General features: G+C 39.6%; 1 protein-coding gene across 4 annotated transcripts in view; it reads left to right on the top strand.

Moving 5' to 3' along the window:
* The window catches only part of LOC118329360 (spectrin beta chain, non-erythrocytic 1), a 107,062-nt gene that overhangs the window by 53,217 nt on the left and 34,116 nt on the right, over positions 1–19,729 (top strand). For 2 of the 4 annotated variants that reach the window (XM_035663503.1, XM_035663501.1), the window contains 15 exons: positions 613–764; positions 6,979–7,152; positions 10,913–11,004; positions 11,368–11,448; positions 13,400–13,515; positions 13,694–13,806; positions 13,899–14,086; positions 15,374–15,491; positions 15,917–16,075; positions 16,673–16,768; positions 17,150–17,356; positions 18,032–18,197; positions 18,290–18,441; positions 18,634–18,852; positions 19,518–19,598. In XM_035663503.1, the coding sequence (XP_035519396.1) occupies positions 613–764; positions 6,979–7,152; positions 10,913–11,004; positions 11,368–11,448; positions 13,400–13,515; positions 13,694–13,806; positions 13,899–14,086; positions 15,374–15,491; positions 15,917–16,075; positions 16,673–16,768; positions 17,150–17,356; positions 18,032–18,197; positions 18,290–18,441; positions 18,634–18,852; positions 19,518–19,598 (2,114 nt within the window). The remainder of the gene's footprint in view (positions 1–612; positions 765–6,978; positions 7,153–10,912; positions 11,005–11,367; positions 11,449–13,399; positions 13,516–13,693; positions 13,807–13,898; positions 14,087–15,373; positions 15,492–15,916; positions 16,076–16,672; positions 16,769–17,149; positions 17,357–18,031; positions 18,198–18,289; positions 18,442–18,633; positions 18,853–19,517; positions 19,599–19,729) is intronic. The other 2 variants (XM_035663504.1, XM_035663502.1) reach the window with 1 other exon arrangement.

Here is a 19,729-nt window from a genome sequence, read left to right as displayed (position 1 = left end):
ACACACACACACACAGTTACTGTGTGTGATGACAGTGTGTGCATGTGTATGAGCAGTAACAATAACCATCAGGCCTGTGGGAAATAAAATAAGTTGTGTAGCAGACAGCCGGTGTCTGCTGTCAGACTGCTGTGTGTGTGTGTGTGTGTGTGTGTGTGAGTGAGAGTGAGAGAGAGTATTTACAGCAGTGATTTAGATTTAGTCTGCTATGTCAGACACAGGAAACCTCTCCCATACACACACTCACAAACACACACCAGCTTTCCAGGAACAATGAGCCTTGGGGATGCTGAGGACACACACACTCATAGGAAACACATACACATCCAAACACACCTGTCGAGATCAGCAGGACTCAAACCTGCGGCAAACTGTCAGAAGCTGTTTGAAACAAGAGTTTGATAAAAGAATACAAAATAACTCAGCGTACACTAACCCGCATTTTCTAGAGCTTTTTGTTTCCTCTCACGCTCTGCCTTAGCAGATGGAGTTTGGGATCAGTTGTCATGACATTCATCATGTTCTCTAACACGTTATATTTCACTGTAGCTTTGATTCTCCTTCAACTGACCACTCTCTTTCTCTCTCTCTCTGTCTGTGTCTCTCGTCCAGATGAGCGTGAGGCGGTGCAGAAGAAGACCTTCACCAAATGGGTGAACTCGCACCTGTCCAGAGTTTCCTGCCGGATCACTGACCTCTACATGGACCTGAGGGACGGACGCATGCTCATCAAACTGCTGGAGGTCCTGTCAGGAGAGAGACTGGTGGGTAACATCACTGTAAATTCTTTTATTTTGAAAGAGTGCACAGACTGGGTCTGCAGAAGCTGAAGTGTGACACACCTGAACAGCAGGTTAAAGGAACAGTTCAACATTTTAGGAAATCCTCTTGTTCTTTTTAACCTTTTTATTTTCTCTTGCTGGTAATTTTACATGTTGGTCACTGCGTTCCTGTGGCGCCAACTCCAGATGGAGGGCAGGAAGTGATTTCCTACATTGGAAGCACTATCACAAACTCTCAAAATGCTGTTTTGCCTCCTTTCAGTTGCTCAAAACAATCAAATCAAGACACCACCTATTATATTTTGATTACTTCTCTTTCAGTCTCTCTAAATCATAAACTAAATTTAATGAGAGTGCCAACCTCTGCTTGGCTACTTAAAAATAATTTTCTCTCATAAATCATGACATTAATAAAAAATAAAAGAAGAATGACTTTGGTCATTAATTAAGGCTTCAGCGGCTGAAAATACCATCTTCTATTCTATCATTATTTTCCAACTGCTTGCTTTTTTCTGGCATTGACAGTCCCTCCCTGGCTGCACATAGACAGCTGTTGGGTGTCTCCAGTCCCCCACTCTGCTTATCTGCTTGTTTGAACACATTTATGACTCGTACAATCATTAACCACAAACCACCTCACTGTCCTATCTTAGTGTGTGTTGTTAAACTTGCAGCAGTCAGTTTATGTTAACTGTGCTTCGGTGATACAATGGGTGGACACACCTTGACACACTCACAAATGTTGCTAAAATGACATGTGCAATATAGGCAAGGTTCTTTTTGATCGGCACAATTCTTATTTTAAAAAAGAGAACTGTGATACACAACATCAAGGGGCCTGGCTGTAAGAGCAGCAGCATGCATGTAAACTACATCTGCATAGTCCAACACTGATATAAATGTTTAATTGAATTGAACTACACACACACACACACACACAACACACACACCCACACACACACACACACCACACACACACACCACAGGGTTTAGGCTTAGGTTTTTTTTAGTTTTTAGTTTTTCTAAATCAAAGACATTTAAACTCACTCAGACTGTCCCAATGTCACCCCCCGCCTTGTGACTTCCAGTGCTACGAGCCAAACTCCTCTCCTTCTACTATTTCTTCTTTCTTCTTCTTCTTGGCCATCTCTCCTCTCTGTCCACTCTGCCGTCATCCGGCCTTTTCACAACCTGTCAAACACACACAGAGAGAAAACCCAGTCAGCCAGGAATCAAGAGAAACTTAACTCTATTTCTGGATTGTTTTACGTTTAAGTTATACTTTATTTTTTCTATTTTATTTTTACAGTTTATTTGTTCTTTTTTTTGTCATGGCAGAGAGCCAGGGAATCTCTGGCTTTATCGATCCTCATGAAGGAGGAAGTGAGGGAAGGAGAATAAGGGGTGTAGGGAAAGAGAAGAATGGGTGGATATGCAGAGAGAAGGAAAAGGATACTGAAATAAAATAAACCAAAGAAGCAGAGTGATAGTGAAGTGTTGAGCAGGATGGATGCAGGGAATAACAGTGGGAGGCAGTGTGGGGGGGTGTTAGAGTTGTGAAAGGAGTCATTGAGTAACTTTCAGGGTTTACATAGAGCCAAAACGCCTCCATAAGCAGCAGAAGAATCTGAGAGTGAGCGGCTGTTTCCACACTGCTGAGGCAGGATTCAAAGGATCATTCCAGCTACTACGACATGGGCTTCTTTCATAGTTTTGTCCAATATTTCCATCAGTCATGATAACATTATTCTTAGAAAGTTAATTGGTGAGATTTGGGAACACAGTGAGATTGCTAAAACGCTGCACTTTAACAGATATCCAGTTTGTCTTTGTTTACCTCATCCGCACATTATTGCAGCACACAATGATAATGCTGCTCTTCATCTATGTTTGTGCATTCATGTTTTTTATGTCTGTATATGTGTCAATGCATGTCTCAGTGTTGTCTGAGTTCCTGTCTGTGGCGTTCAGTTCCGAGCCCATTTGTTCCTACTTTATCAAAATAACAGGAGGAGATGTTTTTAGAAGCAGATGAATCCACATTTGGTGTTCTAGTGAGTATTTGTGGCAGCAGGACTGTGGTTGAATTAAAATAAACCACAGTGTGTGTGTTCATGGTAATGAAGGAACATGTCAGCCAGTGCAGTGTGACTCATTGATGTGTTTTTAATAGTTTTGGACAACAATGGAGCTCTATGGCACAGGCTTTGATACACACACAATACTTGCTAGTAGATACATTTTAGGTTTTTCATGGGAGTGGTTAGAAATTTCATACAAAATACAAAAAAAACATCACCAGCCCTGTCCTTTTGAGGATTTTGTTTTTACACAACACTGCCAGAGCTAACCAAAGGATGTTAAGGCTGCTCCAATCCCAAAATTAAGCACTGCACTGCAAGTCCAGAATCTCTATAAACAAGATGACACAGCGTGATAATTACTGTAGGTCTGAAAACACCTAAAACCTGCTGATGGGGAAAATTCCCGCTCCAGATCAGCACCAAACTGTTGATGGAGGTAAAACAATTTTTGTTTGGCTTTATGCAGCAAAGTGCTAATCTTAAACCGTATGAACCGACTAGAACTGAATCTGTGTGTGGTTTGTTGGATTTGTGCCACCAGCAGACAACAGTCCAAAATATCTCTGGTCCGAATCCAGATCCTGAATCACTGAGTGACTTTGAGCCGGGTGGTGTTTATCCGTCTGTGTGAGGAAAAGCAAAGACAGCAGTGTTATTGTTGGACGGAGTCCTGGTTGTAGTTTGGATGGTCAGTGTTGGATAGAGGACATGTGGTGTGGATGGCCTGCAGGATGTAACATTGCCGCTCCGACACCTCCAAAATGTATTTTATTGTAGTTATTTATTATTCCTGTATTTTGTTTTATTTATGTTTCAAGGTTCAACATCACCATAAACATGTCAGTGTCACCCAGAGGACTCATTTTCAACTCAAAGACATAAAAGCCTAAAAGCATGATTATGAAAATGTTAGTTTAGTTAGTGTTTCTGGCTGTGTTTGATAATGGAGTCTAACTTGATATAAAAACTGTCCACTAATATTAGAAGGAATTGTCAGACATGCATGAAATATCAGCTGTTCTCCAGGAGACCATGATGTTTTTGGCCTTCATCAGAGTGTTTTCTCAGGTGGTTTCTAGTTGGATATATATATAACATAACATACTTAAACAATATCACCAATATCGTTTATAAAATTATGAGTAGGGATGCAATGATTGGGAAATTTTGGGCTGATACAGATATTTAAAATAACAATTTGGGGCTGTCCTGATAGCTCACCTGGTGGAGTCTTTTCTGTAGCAGCCATGGATTCAACTCTGACCTATGGCCCTTTGCTGCGTGTCATTCCCTCTCTCTCCCCCATTTATGGTCACTCTTTAGCTATTGCTATCAATTAAAAGCAATAAAAGCCCCCCAAAAAATAAAAAACAATTGATGTGAAACAGATAAATATCGCCCACTGATATCGCTGAATGCCATCTTATTTGCCAATAGGCTGATGTTGGTCAACAAAGCGAATATCAGCGGATACCAGTGTTCGGCCAATATACATGGGTGCATCCATAATTTAACAAAATTTGCTACTAAACAAACTGCTTCATCAGTCGTATTCAGATGAGGATGGAGGAGAGGAAGCAGTCAAGTTGGTTTGATAATTACCAGCTGGTGACTGAATCAGTTTAAAGGTAGATATTGACCAGATGGACCTGTATTTCATAGACATTAAGTCTGTATTAATTGCTTCAATGCTCTTTCTCTCTGTCTGCTCCTCCACAACATCCTGTGGCTTCAATCTTCTGGGCGTCACACCGACATAATACAGAAGCTGGTTATAAACAGGAGGCCTTAAAAAATTAGCTAGTACTCCGCTCACGTACTTAACTTTAATATTTCAGTTCTGCTTTATACGTCTACTCCACTACATTTCGGAGGGAAATATTGTACTTTTCAGATCAAGATTTAAAATATTATAAGCTTGTATAGTACACTGCAGTGGCTTGTGAACCCTTACACAAAGTCAATATCTACTTCTCAGGTCATGCTTCAGATGTCTCTGGGCTGTTAGAGGAGAGACATTTCCCGTCTAAAGTTCTCACATTTCAAGGTTTGTTTGAGGCTCAAGGAGAGGTAAAATGATCCAATATTTCACAAAGAAAATCAAAGATTAGATAATGTCCAAAAACTGAAAACAGATTTGTGTTTTTTTCTTTTTTCCTCTCTCATTAATCTTCTGAAGACCCCTCAGATTCATCTGGTGACCCTTTGGAGGGGCCCGACTACTAGGTCGGGAACCACTGGACAAGCCAACTGTGTATAAAGTAGTAGTGCTGCTCTAACATTGATGAATCAGTAATATTAATAGTTTGGTTGTTTGTTGGTCCGACATCTGTCTGATGCAGGACTGAAACTCGACAGTAGAGCCGGTTATCACGGTGTTAAATCACCGTGAAAATCCCTCCACTTTAATAATATCTTCATTTATCGTTTTTTAATTCATTCTCTGTGTGCTGGAAAACCTCACTGACACTCAGAGGTGAGATAACACTTCCTGTCTGTTTTCACGGTTGCATCACAGGGACCTTTCTTTCTGTGTTTGTTTGCAGATACTAATTATCTCACCTACACAACCAGATTCTCTGTTTTCATTTTTGGAATATTGTCTTTAAGTTCAAAACAAAATCCTTTATTGACTAACAATGACTCCTTTATTTTAATGCATTTATTCCAGAGGTCAAACAGCTACTTGCCAGTAGAATTAAATACTGGGCCTGTCAATAACCATAATATAAAGTCTGTACAGGAAAGAAGATAAAGTTGTTTTCTGCTCAAAATGAAAATGTTTTCTGAAAGTTTGGAGGTTGTAGATGTGTAAAAATGTCTTTATAACATAAAGCAGCTGCTGCCTGACACCTTTGTGTAGAGTCATATTCTTATAGCTCTGTGATGATTACATGAATACAATCTCGGCTGCATCAACTTTTCATGCTGCCCTTTAACCTGTTGCGCAATGGCAGAAACTGACACAGCTGAGACTTTAGTCTTGAAGAGGAACAGCACGTCGGTGGTGTGGAACTATTGTGGTTTCAAAAAAGAAGATGCTGCGCAGCGTCAGGTGCTTGTTCCAGCACTTCAAAAAATTACACGAAATCTAAGTGTACTCGACAGTTTATGCGCCAAAATGCCCGAGCACCAGTGCGCCAGACCAAGCCTAGATACCTCAAGACGGGCGCCACGTCACGTGCGCGACCGGACAATGCTTTGAAGTGTCACTCCATATGAACTTATTCCAAAACGGCCACTAGGGAAATCCTCGGGCGCACTAACCGAGTTCATAGCCAAAGATATGATGCCTTCACGCCGACGGTGACCCACGCTGCGGTTCTCATGGCCCTTGACAAATCAGCCGCTTTGATAAACGGTACAGTACATACCCTCCCGTACCATACTTCAGTCAGACCGCCATATCCGGAGCCTGCTACAAAAAGTGCAGTGACCATGTTCTACGCTGACCTGTGGGCAGCCAATAAGAAGCACTATAATCTCCTTACAATTATTTTTTCCTTAAAGACCTCTGAATTTTGCACACAGTCGTTGTACAAACAGTGCTGCCTTTGTTTAAATTACTTAAATACACAAGTTGGCCAAAGCCACAGATGTTTCTGTAGATTGAGAGCTTAATAAAAAGCTCATACGTCCACTACATCTTTTAATTTAATTCTAACAAATAGGCCCAGCCTATCCCACAAGTCAAACAATTAGCTCATGTTATTTTCCTCCAGAATCTCAATATCCACTATCAGTTTTTACATGAGCTACTCAAAATTTCTGGACAACTGTGCAGTAACATTTGGTTCGTGGCCATAGTTTTCTGAGATATTTATTGCTTTAAATATTAACACATTCTTCCTGTTTTTGGATGTTTGTATTTAGGAAATCCTTTGATTTATGATTTTGTATTAACATGAAGTAAAAGTTGTTCTCATGCAAACTAAAACACACTTTTCACAAAGAACACTATCAAAACAAGAAGTGCCATTTCTGAAACCGTTCAGCTGTGTCCACAGCTGTTTTCTTCTTCTTCATGTTCATTTGGCAGCATGAAGCGGTTCACGGTTCCTGGTTTTTGAAGGTTGTAAATAAACAGAGATATTTTTTTTTTTTTTTTTCAGCCCAAACCCACCAAGGGCCGGATGCGGATCCACTGTCTGGAGAACGTGGACAAAGCTCTGCAGTTCCTGAAGGAGCAGAGGGTCCATCTGGAGAACATGGGCTCCCATGACATCGTAGACGGAAACCACCGCCTCACCCTGGGGCTCATCTGGACCATCATCCTCCGCTTCCAGGTAAGAGGCAGCTGCGTTTGCATCCCAAGATGAGATAAACTTAATCAGTCACATCAGCTGAAACTATAAGACTGCACTGGTGATTTGGGTCATTTGATCCATCACCTTCCATTGTGGTCCGTTGTGCAATAAGTCGAACAGGGTGGAGTCAATCTGCTCATGATGGGCTGCATCTAGGCCATGATCTGCTTATTGTAAATTAGTGGCTGTGATGTTGTTGTAGTAGTAAGACAAGTACACTGACACATTTTCTAATCTAGAGGAAAACAATTGGCATTCACTCCCATTCACTATTTTGCATCTCAAAAAGTTGAATAATTCCTTTGTGATCTGAGTATAAGCCTAATCGAGGGTTGCCTCTTTGGTGACACCGTGTTCCATCTGAGTCAGAGTTACTTTGCTGTTTTGTATCCCACTTGGCCGTTACCTTTTATTGTTAATATTTTGCATCCCAGTCACATTGAACCTCTCAAATGGGGCATTCATTTAAGAAACATTAAAATAAAAGATAATGTCACAGATATTTTAAAAATCTTAATACATATTTGCATTTACTTATAGTGAATTAATCACTATTTTGCATTCCCAGTAAATTAAACTGATTTTTTTCACTTATTCTAAAATTTTGCCACCGAACCTGTCATCATGGGTGTTATTATCTTGGAAAGCAACTATAGTTGTTAGTTGAATCCCAAAGTAAGTGAAATGATTTCTGTCTATCGAGGTCATTATACTTATTTTGCGTCCGACAATGAGTTCAGTTAGGTAAGCTGAATCAGTCAAAATATGAGAAACACCTCTTATTATAAGATTAAACAAAACTGCGACTTCTAGTTCTAGTTGAATCAGGTGGACGTAATAAACTGGCAACACTGCCTATTAACTGAGAGAGTTAGTTCCCAGCAAGGTGTTAATCAGAAAACATAAAATGAATTAATTCTCATTATTATTATCTCTCATTATTTCTGCAGATATAAAAGCAGAGTTGGTGTAATGTTAAATCCTTTGTAATCCCTAAAATGTGACGTCACTAAATCTTTAAACATTTACTGAAAGATTAAGAGCTGTCAGTTAAATTACTTAACATTTACTGTCATTGTTAGACATTTCCTGTTCATTTCAAGTGAAATGACTTTTAAAAGGCTCCTTCACCTCCTCACGTCCCTTAATAACCAGGCTTGAGCTTCTTTATCTGCTTTAAATGCATTGATCTCAACGAATAAGGCCCCATTAAATGGCTGGAGTTACACTCAGAAAAACACTAGTCACTTTACTGTATGTTGACAGGCTTGTCGTGTCATTTGGGTGGTGATGTCATCGTTAGGGACAGTGAACAGTTGGGAAAATGGGTGAAAAGGATTTAGCTTTTATAAGCTGTGAGGATTAAAAAACTCTTTTTAGTGGTTTTAAATCCTGCAGCGGAGGAATGAGGGTGAAATGGAGCCGACAGAAGGACAACAGTGTGTGTGTGTGTCTGTCATATATGCTTTGGCAGTGTTGATGTTGCTGATTTGTGGCTCAGATGTGGCCCACGCTTCTGTTAGAGTGAAATTGATGGTCAATCAATGAAGGTGAGATGTTTTTTTTTGTGTGTGCTCTTGTACTATCTTTGTGAGTACCTGTTGGAGTTAGGAGGACATTGTTTTGGAAGATGAGGGCAACTCCTGACAGTGAAGATATTTTAAGAAAGCATGGACAATGAGGACATGTTTAACAAGGCATGGATGTTTTTGGGAAAGTGAGGATTCTTTAAAAGGTGAGGAAAGTTTAAAAAAGTGAGAACATTTTTGGAAAGTCAGGACTTGTGGTAAGCAAAGAGTTGGTTTTACGGTTATAGCAAGAATTAGGGGGATGGTTAGTGTTTTGGGAATGCATGCAGGAGTACAGATGTGTGTGTTTGTTGATGGAATAAGAGTGACAGTGTGGACATTTACAGAAAGTAAGGACCTTCTGGTTGGTTCTTACTAGTCTTCAGTGGGCTGTTTGAAGGCTTGGATTTAGTTTTAGAGATTCTGGTGAGATTGAGGGTTGAGGTCAGACATGTAGCTGTGACTGTAGGCAGAAAACTCATCATGTCAGTGGTGGATCTCCCTCTTGGTGGATTGTACATGCGGCTCATGAAAGAGTTTAAAAACGTGAACACGTGTGTGCACTAGGCGATTTGATGGGGGATACCATCACACTTATTAGCAAAATGTTGTTAACCTGCCACCACTCCTCTCCATCCCCTAGTACCAAGGTCACTAATAGGCGGAATGCCGTCCTATTCAGATCCAAACCAATAACCAAAAAATTATTGATAATTGTTACATTTTGACGGTTAATATTTTTATTTTAATCTTATTTCATCACTGAACAAAAGAAAGTACTGAGATATAAAGTGGAAAGAATGGGAAAAGGAGATGTTGAAGTTCTTCAATTGTTAAGATGTGTTAAATGTGAAATCATTTATTATAAAAATTGGTTGAGGTTCTTAAGATGTAGAAAAGGGCAAGCTCAAGCTGCACCTTTTACTTATTTTTTCTCAAATTAAGCACTTTATTTTAAGTTGCACATTTTCAAAATCTCTTATGTGTTTTATTTTTAAATGCAGCCATGATTTTATTTAAAATTTAAAAAACATGCTTTATTATTAGAACACTTCTTATATATAATCCCTACAGTTCAATATGAAAACTGACGATAAATATTGTTAAAATATTATTGAATTGTCCTTTATTTTATTTGACAGTCAGTTGTAGATTACTATACAAAGTACTACTACATATACGTTGATACAACTGTTGGCTACTTCAGTTCCACTGGAACTGAATCATAACGAAATTTAGACATCATGATGTTCTGGACCTTTTCTTGAGGAAATGTTGTCTAACTGGACCTCTTTTCAATTTGAATTGTCTCTATAGCTAAACTATAGCTTATACCGGGTTACTCAAAAGAATCATCACTATGATGCTCCCATTAAGCCAGCCACCCTGTTAAAACTTAACAAATTGCCTGCGTATGTGGGTAATTATGTATTTGATCATCTTGTGTGTCTCGTTATGGACTTGGACAAATCTTGTACTGTATGTTGGTATATGTCTACTTTGATGTGTGTTAACAAGTTAAATGCTGCATTCAGGGCCCATGGTAAAAATGGGTGAAAGCAGCAACTTTTCACTTTCACTTAATTTGTTCAGGGATGCCATGATCTCTCAGAAAGCTCTGATTTCTGGACACACTGCTGCTCTTAATCTTTTTAATGCATGTAGTGTGTGTTGTTTTTTGAAAAATAAACCCTTTAATGTCAAACGCAAACCAACCATTCAAAATGTAACAGTAGGGATACTTTCAGTAATTACTTTTTGCACATTTTCTTATTGTTAAATGAACCTGCTGTTGTTCACTAGGTTTGACCTTGTCTATAACTTGCTTGGTGATTGTATAAAATTGATAAATTAAAATTAAATAAAGTAAAATGAACTCACTGATTTCGTTTCCTCTCCTTGCTGTGATTGAATTATTCCGTTGTCTGCTGTTTGCATTATATTCAGTAATGAGGGAATAATTGATTGAATAACTTAATAAACTAAGCAGAAAGTGCTGCATGAATGCGTTTAATCAGCTGTCAAATTTTATCCTCAAAAGGAAATTACAGACAAAAGCTAACTCCTTAAAAAATATCGAATTTATATGATTAAAAGAAATATGGACAGTCTTTCTCAATAAAAGTCAGTTACGTCAGCGCTTACTCTATCTGTCTGTCTGTGTGTCTTAGATCCAGGACATCAGTGTGGAGACGGAGGACAACAAGGAGAAGAAGTCGGCTAAAGATGCTCTGCTGCTCTGGTGTCAGATGAAGACGGCAGGGTGAGAATCTACTGATCACCCATTGGGATCGTTAGCGTTTATTAAAATTTAGAATACACATCCCATCAACCATATCACTTCCTGTTCCTCTCGTTAAAGTGAATAAACAAATTGGAAGTGATTTTTTTTTTCCCCCGTCAGCCTTCATCTTTCCTTCATTAATTAATCTCTAAAAGCCTTGGTTCTGTTTGCTGTGGAACACTCACAGTCGACAGCTCAGTGATCCCATTAGATTGATTATTCTAACATCCGCGGATGAATGTGAAGTGAACAGGGCAAACAGTGCATTATTAAATTTTGTTTGCAGTTACTTTAGTCTTACTCGAAAACCTGACTGAGCTATGATTTCTCCTTTCTCCCCAGATATCCTAACGTCAACATCCACAACTTTTCCACCAGCTGGAGGGACGGGATGGCCTTCAACGCTCTCATCCACAAACACAGGTAGGAACTCTTTGATCCACAGGCAAAGGTGCTGCTACTTGGATTTTGGAAGACAAATATCATGATTATTTTCTTCTACACTATTAAATCATTTTACAGATTCCAAAAATCAATTCTTATACAGTAATGTTAATGTTAATGGGATTTTCCATTGGATTTTGGATTGTTGCAGAAAATAAGCTCTGTGGGGAACAAATGTAGTTCCAGTTTTATTATTTTTGGAGTGTAAATGCAACCGCCAGAAACAAAATTCTAACATTTGGTTAAACGAATCACACCATGTTCACGACATCTAGATTGCCTTAGTACTGCTACTGTTTTTTTCTATCTTTCAAAAACCCACTGACTTCAAGGAGAGAAAACTAGAAGAGCTAATATGTTAACTTATTTCTGGGTTAAAGGACTCTTTCCTGCAGCACTCTATAATCACGTAATATAATTCTACACTTAAAGAGAAACTACCCTCACAAACACAAGTAACTCCAACATTACATCATTCCTCGTGTTTGCTGTGCAGCTGCTCGGCTCACAGTCTCTTCTTTAATAACTCAGTCTCAGCTGATCAGTCAGCAGACTGCAGTTTCCTCAAAACCACATTTAGACTTGAAACATTTCTTTATGCAAAACATAAAAAAAATCTATGTTTAAACAAAATAAAGTCCATATTCATATCAGTCACACAACGGTGAAGCACAAAAATGTATTCATTCTCCCAAAGTTCATTTCACTTCCATTCTATCATTATTTGGGGGTTTTGTGTTTGAATGTAATCTCCACTTAACTGTAATTATTGTTGTTTATTTTCAGTCTAAATAGTTTAATGGAGAAAACACGAAAGTACAGTACAACTGTACATTAGTCACATATTAGTTATCCACATCTCCTTTTTTCAAGTCCTTTTATCTTAGATCGCCAACACTACAAGCAACTATTAGTGAGGTAATAGGTCGAGCAGCCCAATAAGACATACAATGGATTGTTTTTGACCTCAGAAAGATAGAAATTTTAATTAATTCCAAAAAATCTGGAATAATATCAGTTGAAAATAAAAGATTTTATGCAGGACGAGAGCAAATTTAGGGATGAGTTTTAATCAGAGCCATACTGTAGGTGCCCCTTTTTGGTGAATATCTGCAGTTAAAGACTTACTCATGGTCTGTGTTTTATAAGCTGATTTTTAGCATTTTTAGACTCAATACATTTTATTTTGACTAATTTTAGGCAAAGAGTACGAAACAACACCCATTGCAGTTATTATTTCAAATGGCATTATCTCAAGATCACAAGTTCATTTATCTCGTTATCTCAAGAGAACAAACTTTGTTACCTTGATGTAATGACATAAATTAACTCGTGATCTCGAGACAACAAAAGGTCGTTTCCTGTCATTACTAGTCACATTTGTCAGGACAACAGGAATGCCGTGGCAGCATGCATAGATGGCGTCTTGACTACTGTAGCAATAGCTTAAAGCTGAAAATGTCAGATGAAGGAGTACCCATTATGGATCAACATATCACACTGTACTTCAATCAGAGTCTAACACAGGCAGAAATCGCATTGTGTCTTTCTGTCAGAGGCCAAATTTGGATCAGTCCTCGTCATTTAAGGACAAAACTAGCCCGGCTGCATCTTCACAGTTACTGTTGTTATCTTGGGAGTCTTTTATTTTTAACAAGATACATTAATTTTATGATTACAGCAATGAAAAAATCATGGCTGTTCTCGGCTTCCATACAGCTGCATAATAAATAAAGTTTTTACCAGAATCTCAACCTGAGTTTTATTAAAATTCACAGAAAGTACAATTGTTAGCCAAATAATGAATAAATAAAATATAAGAAATCCAAGCCATTAAAACACAGTAGAGTCCTAGGTTTTAGTGGAACTTTTTTAAATCCTGCCTGTGGCCCTGATTTTTTAACTTTTTTTTTATAATCCTATTTTTCAGACCAGACCTGATCGACTTTGATAAACTGAAGAAATCAAACGCTCACTACAATCTGCAGAATGCCTTCAACCTGGCCGAGCAACACCTGGGCCTCACCAAGCTGCTGGACCCAGAGGGTGAGAGATGATGAGAAACCACACACACACAATTTTATATAGTAGCCTATACTATATATGCATTATTGATTATTCTGATGATATTTTTTTAGAATAATCATTTGGTCTATTAAATGTCAGAAAAATCTCCATCCCTGTTTCTCAAAGTCCAAGGTGATGTCTTGTTTTGTGTGTGCAGACATCAGCGTGGACCACCCTGATGAGAAGTCCATCATCACCTACGTGGTGACCTACTACCACTACTTCTCCAAGATGAAGGCGCTGAAGGTGGAGGGAAAGAGAATCGGCAAGGTGACCAACCGCCTCTCCACACCTCAGCAGACAGATAAAGGACCATGCTGTTGCCTTTTTAGTAAACATGTTTCTTCTGGTGTGTTTTCCAGGTTCTGGACAATGCCATTGAGACAGAGAAGATGATTGACAAGTATGAGTCTCTAGCGTCAGACCTGCTTGAGTGGATCGAACAGACCATCATCATCCTCAACAACAGGAAGTTTGCCAACTCTCTGGTGGGAGTCCAGCAGCAACTGCAGGCCTTCAACACTTACCGCACTGTGGAGAAACCACCAAAGTCAGTGAACACTTGACACACACACTGATGACTAGGCAGTAATTCATTAACTTTAAACTTTCCCCAAATGGTGTGTACTATTACCGGCTCATTTTAGAAGTAATGTTAGTGGTGAACAGAAGGAAGAATCTCATCTCTGAAGGAGGACTTTAGTTGTCTGTTGTGAACGTGACCAGGTTAACAACCGGAACCATCTGTAGCGAGTTTAGTAGCCTACATACCGAAGGTACTGAACATCCTACTGGTGGACTACTTTGTCCCCACTATGTCTCTTTGGTGAGAGAAGTAAAGAGTTCTTAAAGTCAGTGGTTCATTTAAAGGCATGGTGTCGTATTGTCTTTGTTCTGTACATTTGTTCTGATTGGAAAATGAAAAGTTTAGAACTTGTTTTTTGTTTGCTTTGGAGGTGACTTTGTGCTTGCGTCTCCCTGACACATGGCTACACAACCTTAACACAACTGTAGTCGTTATCATCAAGCTAAAAAAAAACAACAAATGTTGATCAACTTAAAGGTTCAATGTGGAACTTTCAGAAAATTCTTTACTCTCTGCGATGGTCCTATATTTTATCATTTATCATTGACTCCAACCAGCTAACAAGCAAGCTACAGCCAGCCGACCAGCTTACGCTATAGTTAGCTATTTGCCTGCCGCTGCCTTGCTTGTTCTTGGCTAAGCAATTATTTATTATAGACCTTTGCTTTATGCCAAAATGTATTGTTGACTAAAATCAACATCATTTGTCATAATACAGAAATTAGTATCATGGATGAACAGGTAGCAAGCTAGCCAAATAACATATCCACCCAGATAGTGTTTTGGTGATGATAACGTTGATGAGCAAGCAAGCTAAGGTTAGCCAGCCAGCTGCAACCCCGCCGCGCTGAATAACATTATCAGACTCTGACTGCCTCACAACGCCAGCCCGATCAGCCATGGGAGTTTGAATAAATGTGCTGACTCAAAAACATAAAATGAGACAGTTTGTGCTTCATGCCTTCATGTCTGGGACTAATGAGTGGACACAAAAACGCTAACACATAGTGCAAAAGGCAGGGTAAAGCAGCTCTGCAATTAATATGAACTTTGTGCAACTTAAAAAATGTATCATTGTCTGTGTTGATTTTTCTTTCTGCTCATTTTTGAGACAGTTCCCATTATTCAGTCAACTCAGGTGTCCCTAAACCAGAAACTGTAATCAAATGTCTGAAACTTAGTCAGCTCGAAAATAATATAATAATGTGTAGTAAACACCTGGTAATTCTCTTTTTATGTGTTTGTTTGCAGGTTCACAGAGAAGGGAAACCTGGAGGTTCTTCTGTTCACCATCCAGAGTAAGATGAGAGCCAACAACCAGAAAGTTTACACTCCCCGAGAGGGAAAACTCATATCTGACATCAACAAGGTGATTATATATATATATATATATATATTATATTTAATCATGTGTCTATGATCTACTTTAGAAATGTAAATTTGTAAATTTTAACATTAAAAATGAATTGTAACACTTTGAGAGTTCAATTCAATTTAGAAATGACCCTTGTTCCCATGACATTTAAAATTTAAAAAGGCTTGATCCATTACATCTACTTAAAAACTATAAAATCAGCATTTACAACATCAAAGATCTGTGTAGGTAAGGTGAAAAAGAAAAACATTGTTAAATAATAAATAAAAAAAATAACATATACATAATAAATATAATAATACAATGATATCATTTTCCTGTAAGAGTCTTTCAAAAACCATAAAACTCAATTATCTAAACCTAAATTTTAGCCTTCATTAGTGTTACTGTTTGGCTGATATTGTGTGTGTTTGTTTTAGGCATGGGAGCGTCTGGAGAAGGCGGAGCACGAGCGAGAGCTGGCGCTCAGGACGGAGCTGATTCGTCAAGAGAAACTGGAGCAGCTCGCCCGACGCTTCGACCGCAAAGCCGCCATGAGGGAGACGTGGCTGAGTGAGAACCAGAGGCTGGTGTCCCAGGTAAGACACACAGCTTTTAACACATTGTCATTACATCACAACATTATAAGGGCACACAACACTGCACGCAGATTCATCAGTCATTCATCAAAACAGTCAGTCCTGGTCATGTAGATTCTTATTTCTTAAACCATAAAAGTCTAATAAAATACTAACAATTTGTCCATATGTTCCTCTGTCCTTCGTTTGTATCCTCCCCTCTCTCCTTTCCGTGTTTCTTTTCCTCTTTTCTCTTTGTTTTCTTTCCTCTCTCCTCTCCTTGTTTCCTTTTTCTCTTTGTTTCCTTTCTTCTGCTTGTTTCCTTTCCTCTCTCCTCTCATTGATTCCTTTCTTCTGCTTGTTTCCTTTCCTCTCTCCTCTCCTTGATTCCTTTCTTCTCCTTGTTTCATTTCCTCTCCCCTCTCTTTGTTTCCTTTCTTCTATTTGTTTCCTTTCCTCCTTCCTCTCCGTGTTTCCTTTCTTCTTTCCTCTCTTTGTTTCCTTTCCTTTCCCCTACTTGTCCTTACTTCCTTCCTGTGCTTGTTTCTTTTCCTACTTCCTCTCCTTGTTTCCTTTTTCCCCTCCTCTCCTTGCCTTCTCCCGTCTGTCCTCCTGCAGGATAACTTTGGATTTGATCTTCAGGCAGTTGAAGCCGCTACTAAGAAACACGAAGCCATAGAAACAGACATCGCAGCCTACGAGGAGCGAGTTCAGGTCAGTTCATCAGCTGGATCGTTTTTTAACATTGATTTCTCGAAACTGCGAAGAGCCTGAAACAGAATTAGAATAAGTTTGTATCAGATGGAATGAAGCCAGATGGGTCAGATGGGACCATTGATTAAACAGGTGTAACCATTAATCAGACTTGTCGAAATCTTCATGGCACAGATCTAAGCCTTGCCTGGTTGCATTTAAACTCTGATGAGACGGGTGTAATTTAAAGGCTCTACTCTAAATCCCCCATCAGAAAAAAAAAGTTTTTATCGTCTTCCTAGGACTCTTCTGTGTTTTTTTGTGTGTGATCTCTAGTTTTGTCTTTTGTTGCCCTTTTATCCCTCCCTCCACTCATTCTCCTCCTCCCTCTCACTGCTGCAGGCGGTGGTTGCCGTGGCGAAGGAGCTTGAGGCGGAGAGTTACCATGACATCAAACGCATCACGGCCAGGAAGGACAATGTGATCCGGCTGTGGGAGTACCTGCTGGAGCTGCTGAAGGCCCGCAGGCAGAGACTGGAGATGAACCTGGGCCTGCAGAGAGTCTTCCAGGAGATGCTCTACATCATGGACTGGATGGACGAGATGAAGGTACGAAGGTTTTGAGGCTGATGCTGAAATCTTGGTCAGATACTCAGTCTTCTTTATCTATTTCTGAAAAATGTTGCCTGTGTTTTATGTAGGTAAAGTTCTTCTTCAGCTCTTGAGGTTAAGACAACATTGTTAGATGGCGTTTATGTAGGGCTCTTCTGAATACCATTTTTGGGGCTTTGAAGTTTCAGTCCAGGGTTCATATGAGAAAAATATGTGGTCCGAAGTGACTGATGAGGCAGAGATGCAGAGCAAGAGATTCAGTACAATGTAGCATTTGAATACTGATTTGGATGTCGATTACCATGGTAACGATTGAAGCTTTAAAACATTCAGGTCAGCCCTAGTATCATGTAAGAGAGCAATGAAATGTTGCTGAATGTACTGAAATTTAAAAATGACTTAATATTGAAACATTTCAAACAAAACCAGAGCAGATACAATCTGAACTGTAAAGTCAACATCTGATTCATACTTGATTTAAAGTGAGGGACAGATCAAGGTTCAATTGGGGCAGTTTTGTGCTAAAAAAATATCAAGCACCCTGGCAAGTCACTGGATCACAGTGCCTTGCTCTAGAATGCAGCGTAGAAACTGAATTCAGTGTACTGAGAATTTATTGACATTACAATCCTATCTAATTTGGACCTTTGACCCTGCTCTCTCTCCCTGCAGATGCTGCTGCTCTCTCAGGATTATGGGAAACACCTGCTGGGTGTGGAGGACCTGCTGCAGAAACACGCTCTGGTGGAGGCAGACATCAGCATCCAGGCCGACCGAGTCCGAAACGTCAACAGCAACGCTCAGAAGTTCGCCGATGATATGGAGGGTGAGACAGACGGTTGGAACACATTTAATTTCTCATAACAGACAGAAATAAATTATGATTCCTCTCCTTCTTGCCCTACTCAGTCTCCTCTTCCTCCCCCTCAGGTTATAAACCCTGTGATCCTCAGATCATCCGGGATCGAGTCGCTCACATGGACTTCTGTTACCAGGAACTGAGTCAGCTGGCGGCTGAGCGCCGAGCTCGCCTTGAGGAGTCCCGCCGCCTCTGGAAGTTTTTCTGGGAAATGGCGGAAGAGGTTATTATTATTTTATTTTAATTATTTTACCCGACACTAAAATCAAAAATGTTTGGTGCCCACCTTTGTTTTAATCACTTTACATTTTCTTCTTGAACCACAGCACGGTCGACCATCAGAATTCATAAGTGAAACACCTGATTTAGTTCTGAGGTGATGTAACTGAGGCCTGAATGTGTCTGTGGTTTGTAGGAGGGCTGGATCAGGGAGAAAGAGCAGATCCTGTCGTCTGAGGATTATGGGAAGGATCTGACAGGAGCGTTGCGGCTGCTGAGTCAGCACAAAGCCTTTGAAGATGAGATGAGCGGGCGTGCCGGCCACCTCCAGCAGACCATTAAACAGGGCGAGGAGCTGGTGGCCAACAAACACTTCGGAGCCGACAAGATTAAAGAACGAATCCAGGACAACAAGGTACACTCAAAATCTCTTTTTATTCTTTGAGTTCATGGAAGCCTTAAAGATTCAAAATGATGCCCTTTAATTAGGTCGAGAGGTCATTTAAGTGGATAATATATACAATAAAGCTAGTCTTACAAAATGTATCCTCTTAACAAGTATCAAGCTGTCATTGTAAGATCTTGTCCTAAAAGGTGATATGGTAAACAAGGCTATTAACCACGTAGGAATTAGCTCTAACAAGTAATGCATATCCTGTTTTCTTTTTTGGTTGTGGTTTAGGGTTGGTCGATACGTTAAAATTATGACAACAACTAGCGAGGAGAGTTATTAAGACTAGCTTAACTGCCTTGTTAATTCATCGTAACCTCAAACATGACTCCTGCATGTTGGACATATGACCTCAGTATTTCTGCAGTACAGGTCTGAAACATCTGGCCTGCAGTGTTGATTGATAAAAGCTTTTCTTCCCTCCCTTCCTTTGTCCTGTTTTACCTTTGAAACGTTAATGTGATCTGGAATAAATATGCAACATAACTGAGGAAAAAGTGCATTTTCATGTAAATCCTTCCTCAAACACACAGAGTCTACTGTTACTATTGTGTGTTATCATTTCCTAACTCCTTGCTTCCCTATGTCCTTCCTTTCTTTTCTCCCCCCCTCCCCTCTCTGTGCTGTAGGAGCAGTGGGCGGCTCTGGAGCGTCTTTCTGCCGTCCGCAAAGCTCGTCTGCAGGAGGCCTGCAACCAGCACCAGTTCCAGGTGAGAACCCTTAGATATTGTTTGAGTTGATTTGAAAGCACAAAGATGAACTTTCCACGTTGCTGTGTGTCTCGCACACAGAATGATTCAGGGTTTCTTAGTTATTTAGCCAGAAATACAGTATTTATTGC

The sequence above is a fragment of the Morone saxatilis genome, unplaced genomic scaffold (genome assembly GCF_004916995.1).
Source record: "Morone saxatilis isolate NCDOM2014 unplaced genomic scaffold, NCSU_SB_2.0 Contig19, whole genome shotgun sequence".
Classification (NCBI taxonomy): domain Eukaryota; kingdom Metazoa; phylum Chordata; class Actinopteri; family Moronidae; genus Morone; species Morone saxatilis.
Note: the sequence above shows the minus strand (reverse complement) of the source record. Positions and strands in the feature narration are given on the sequence as shown.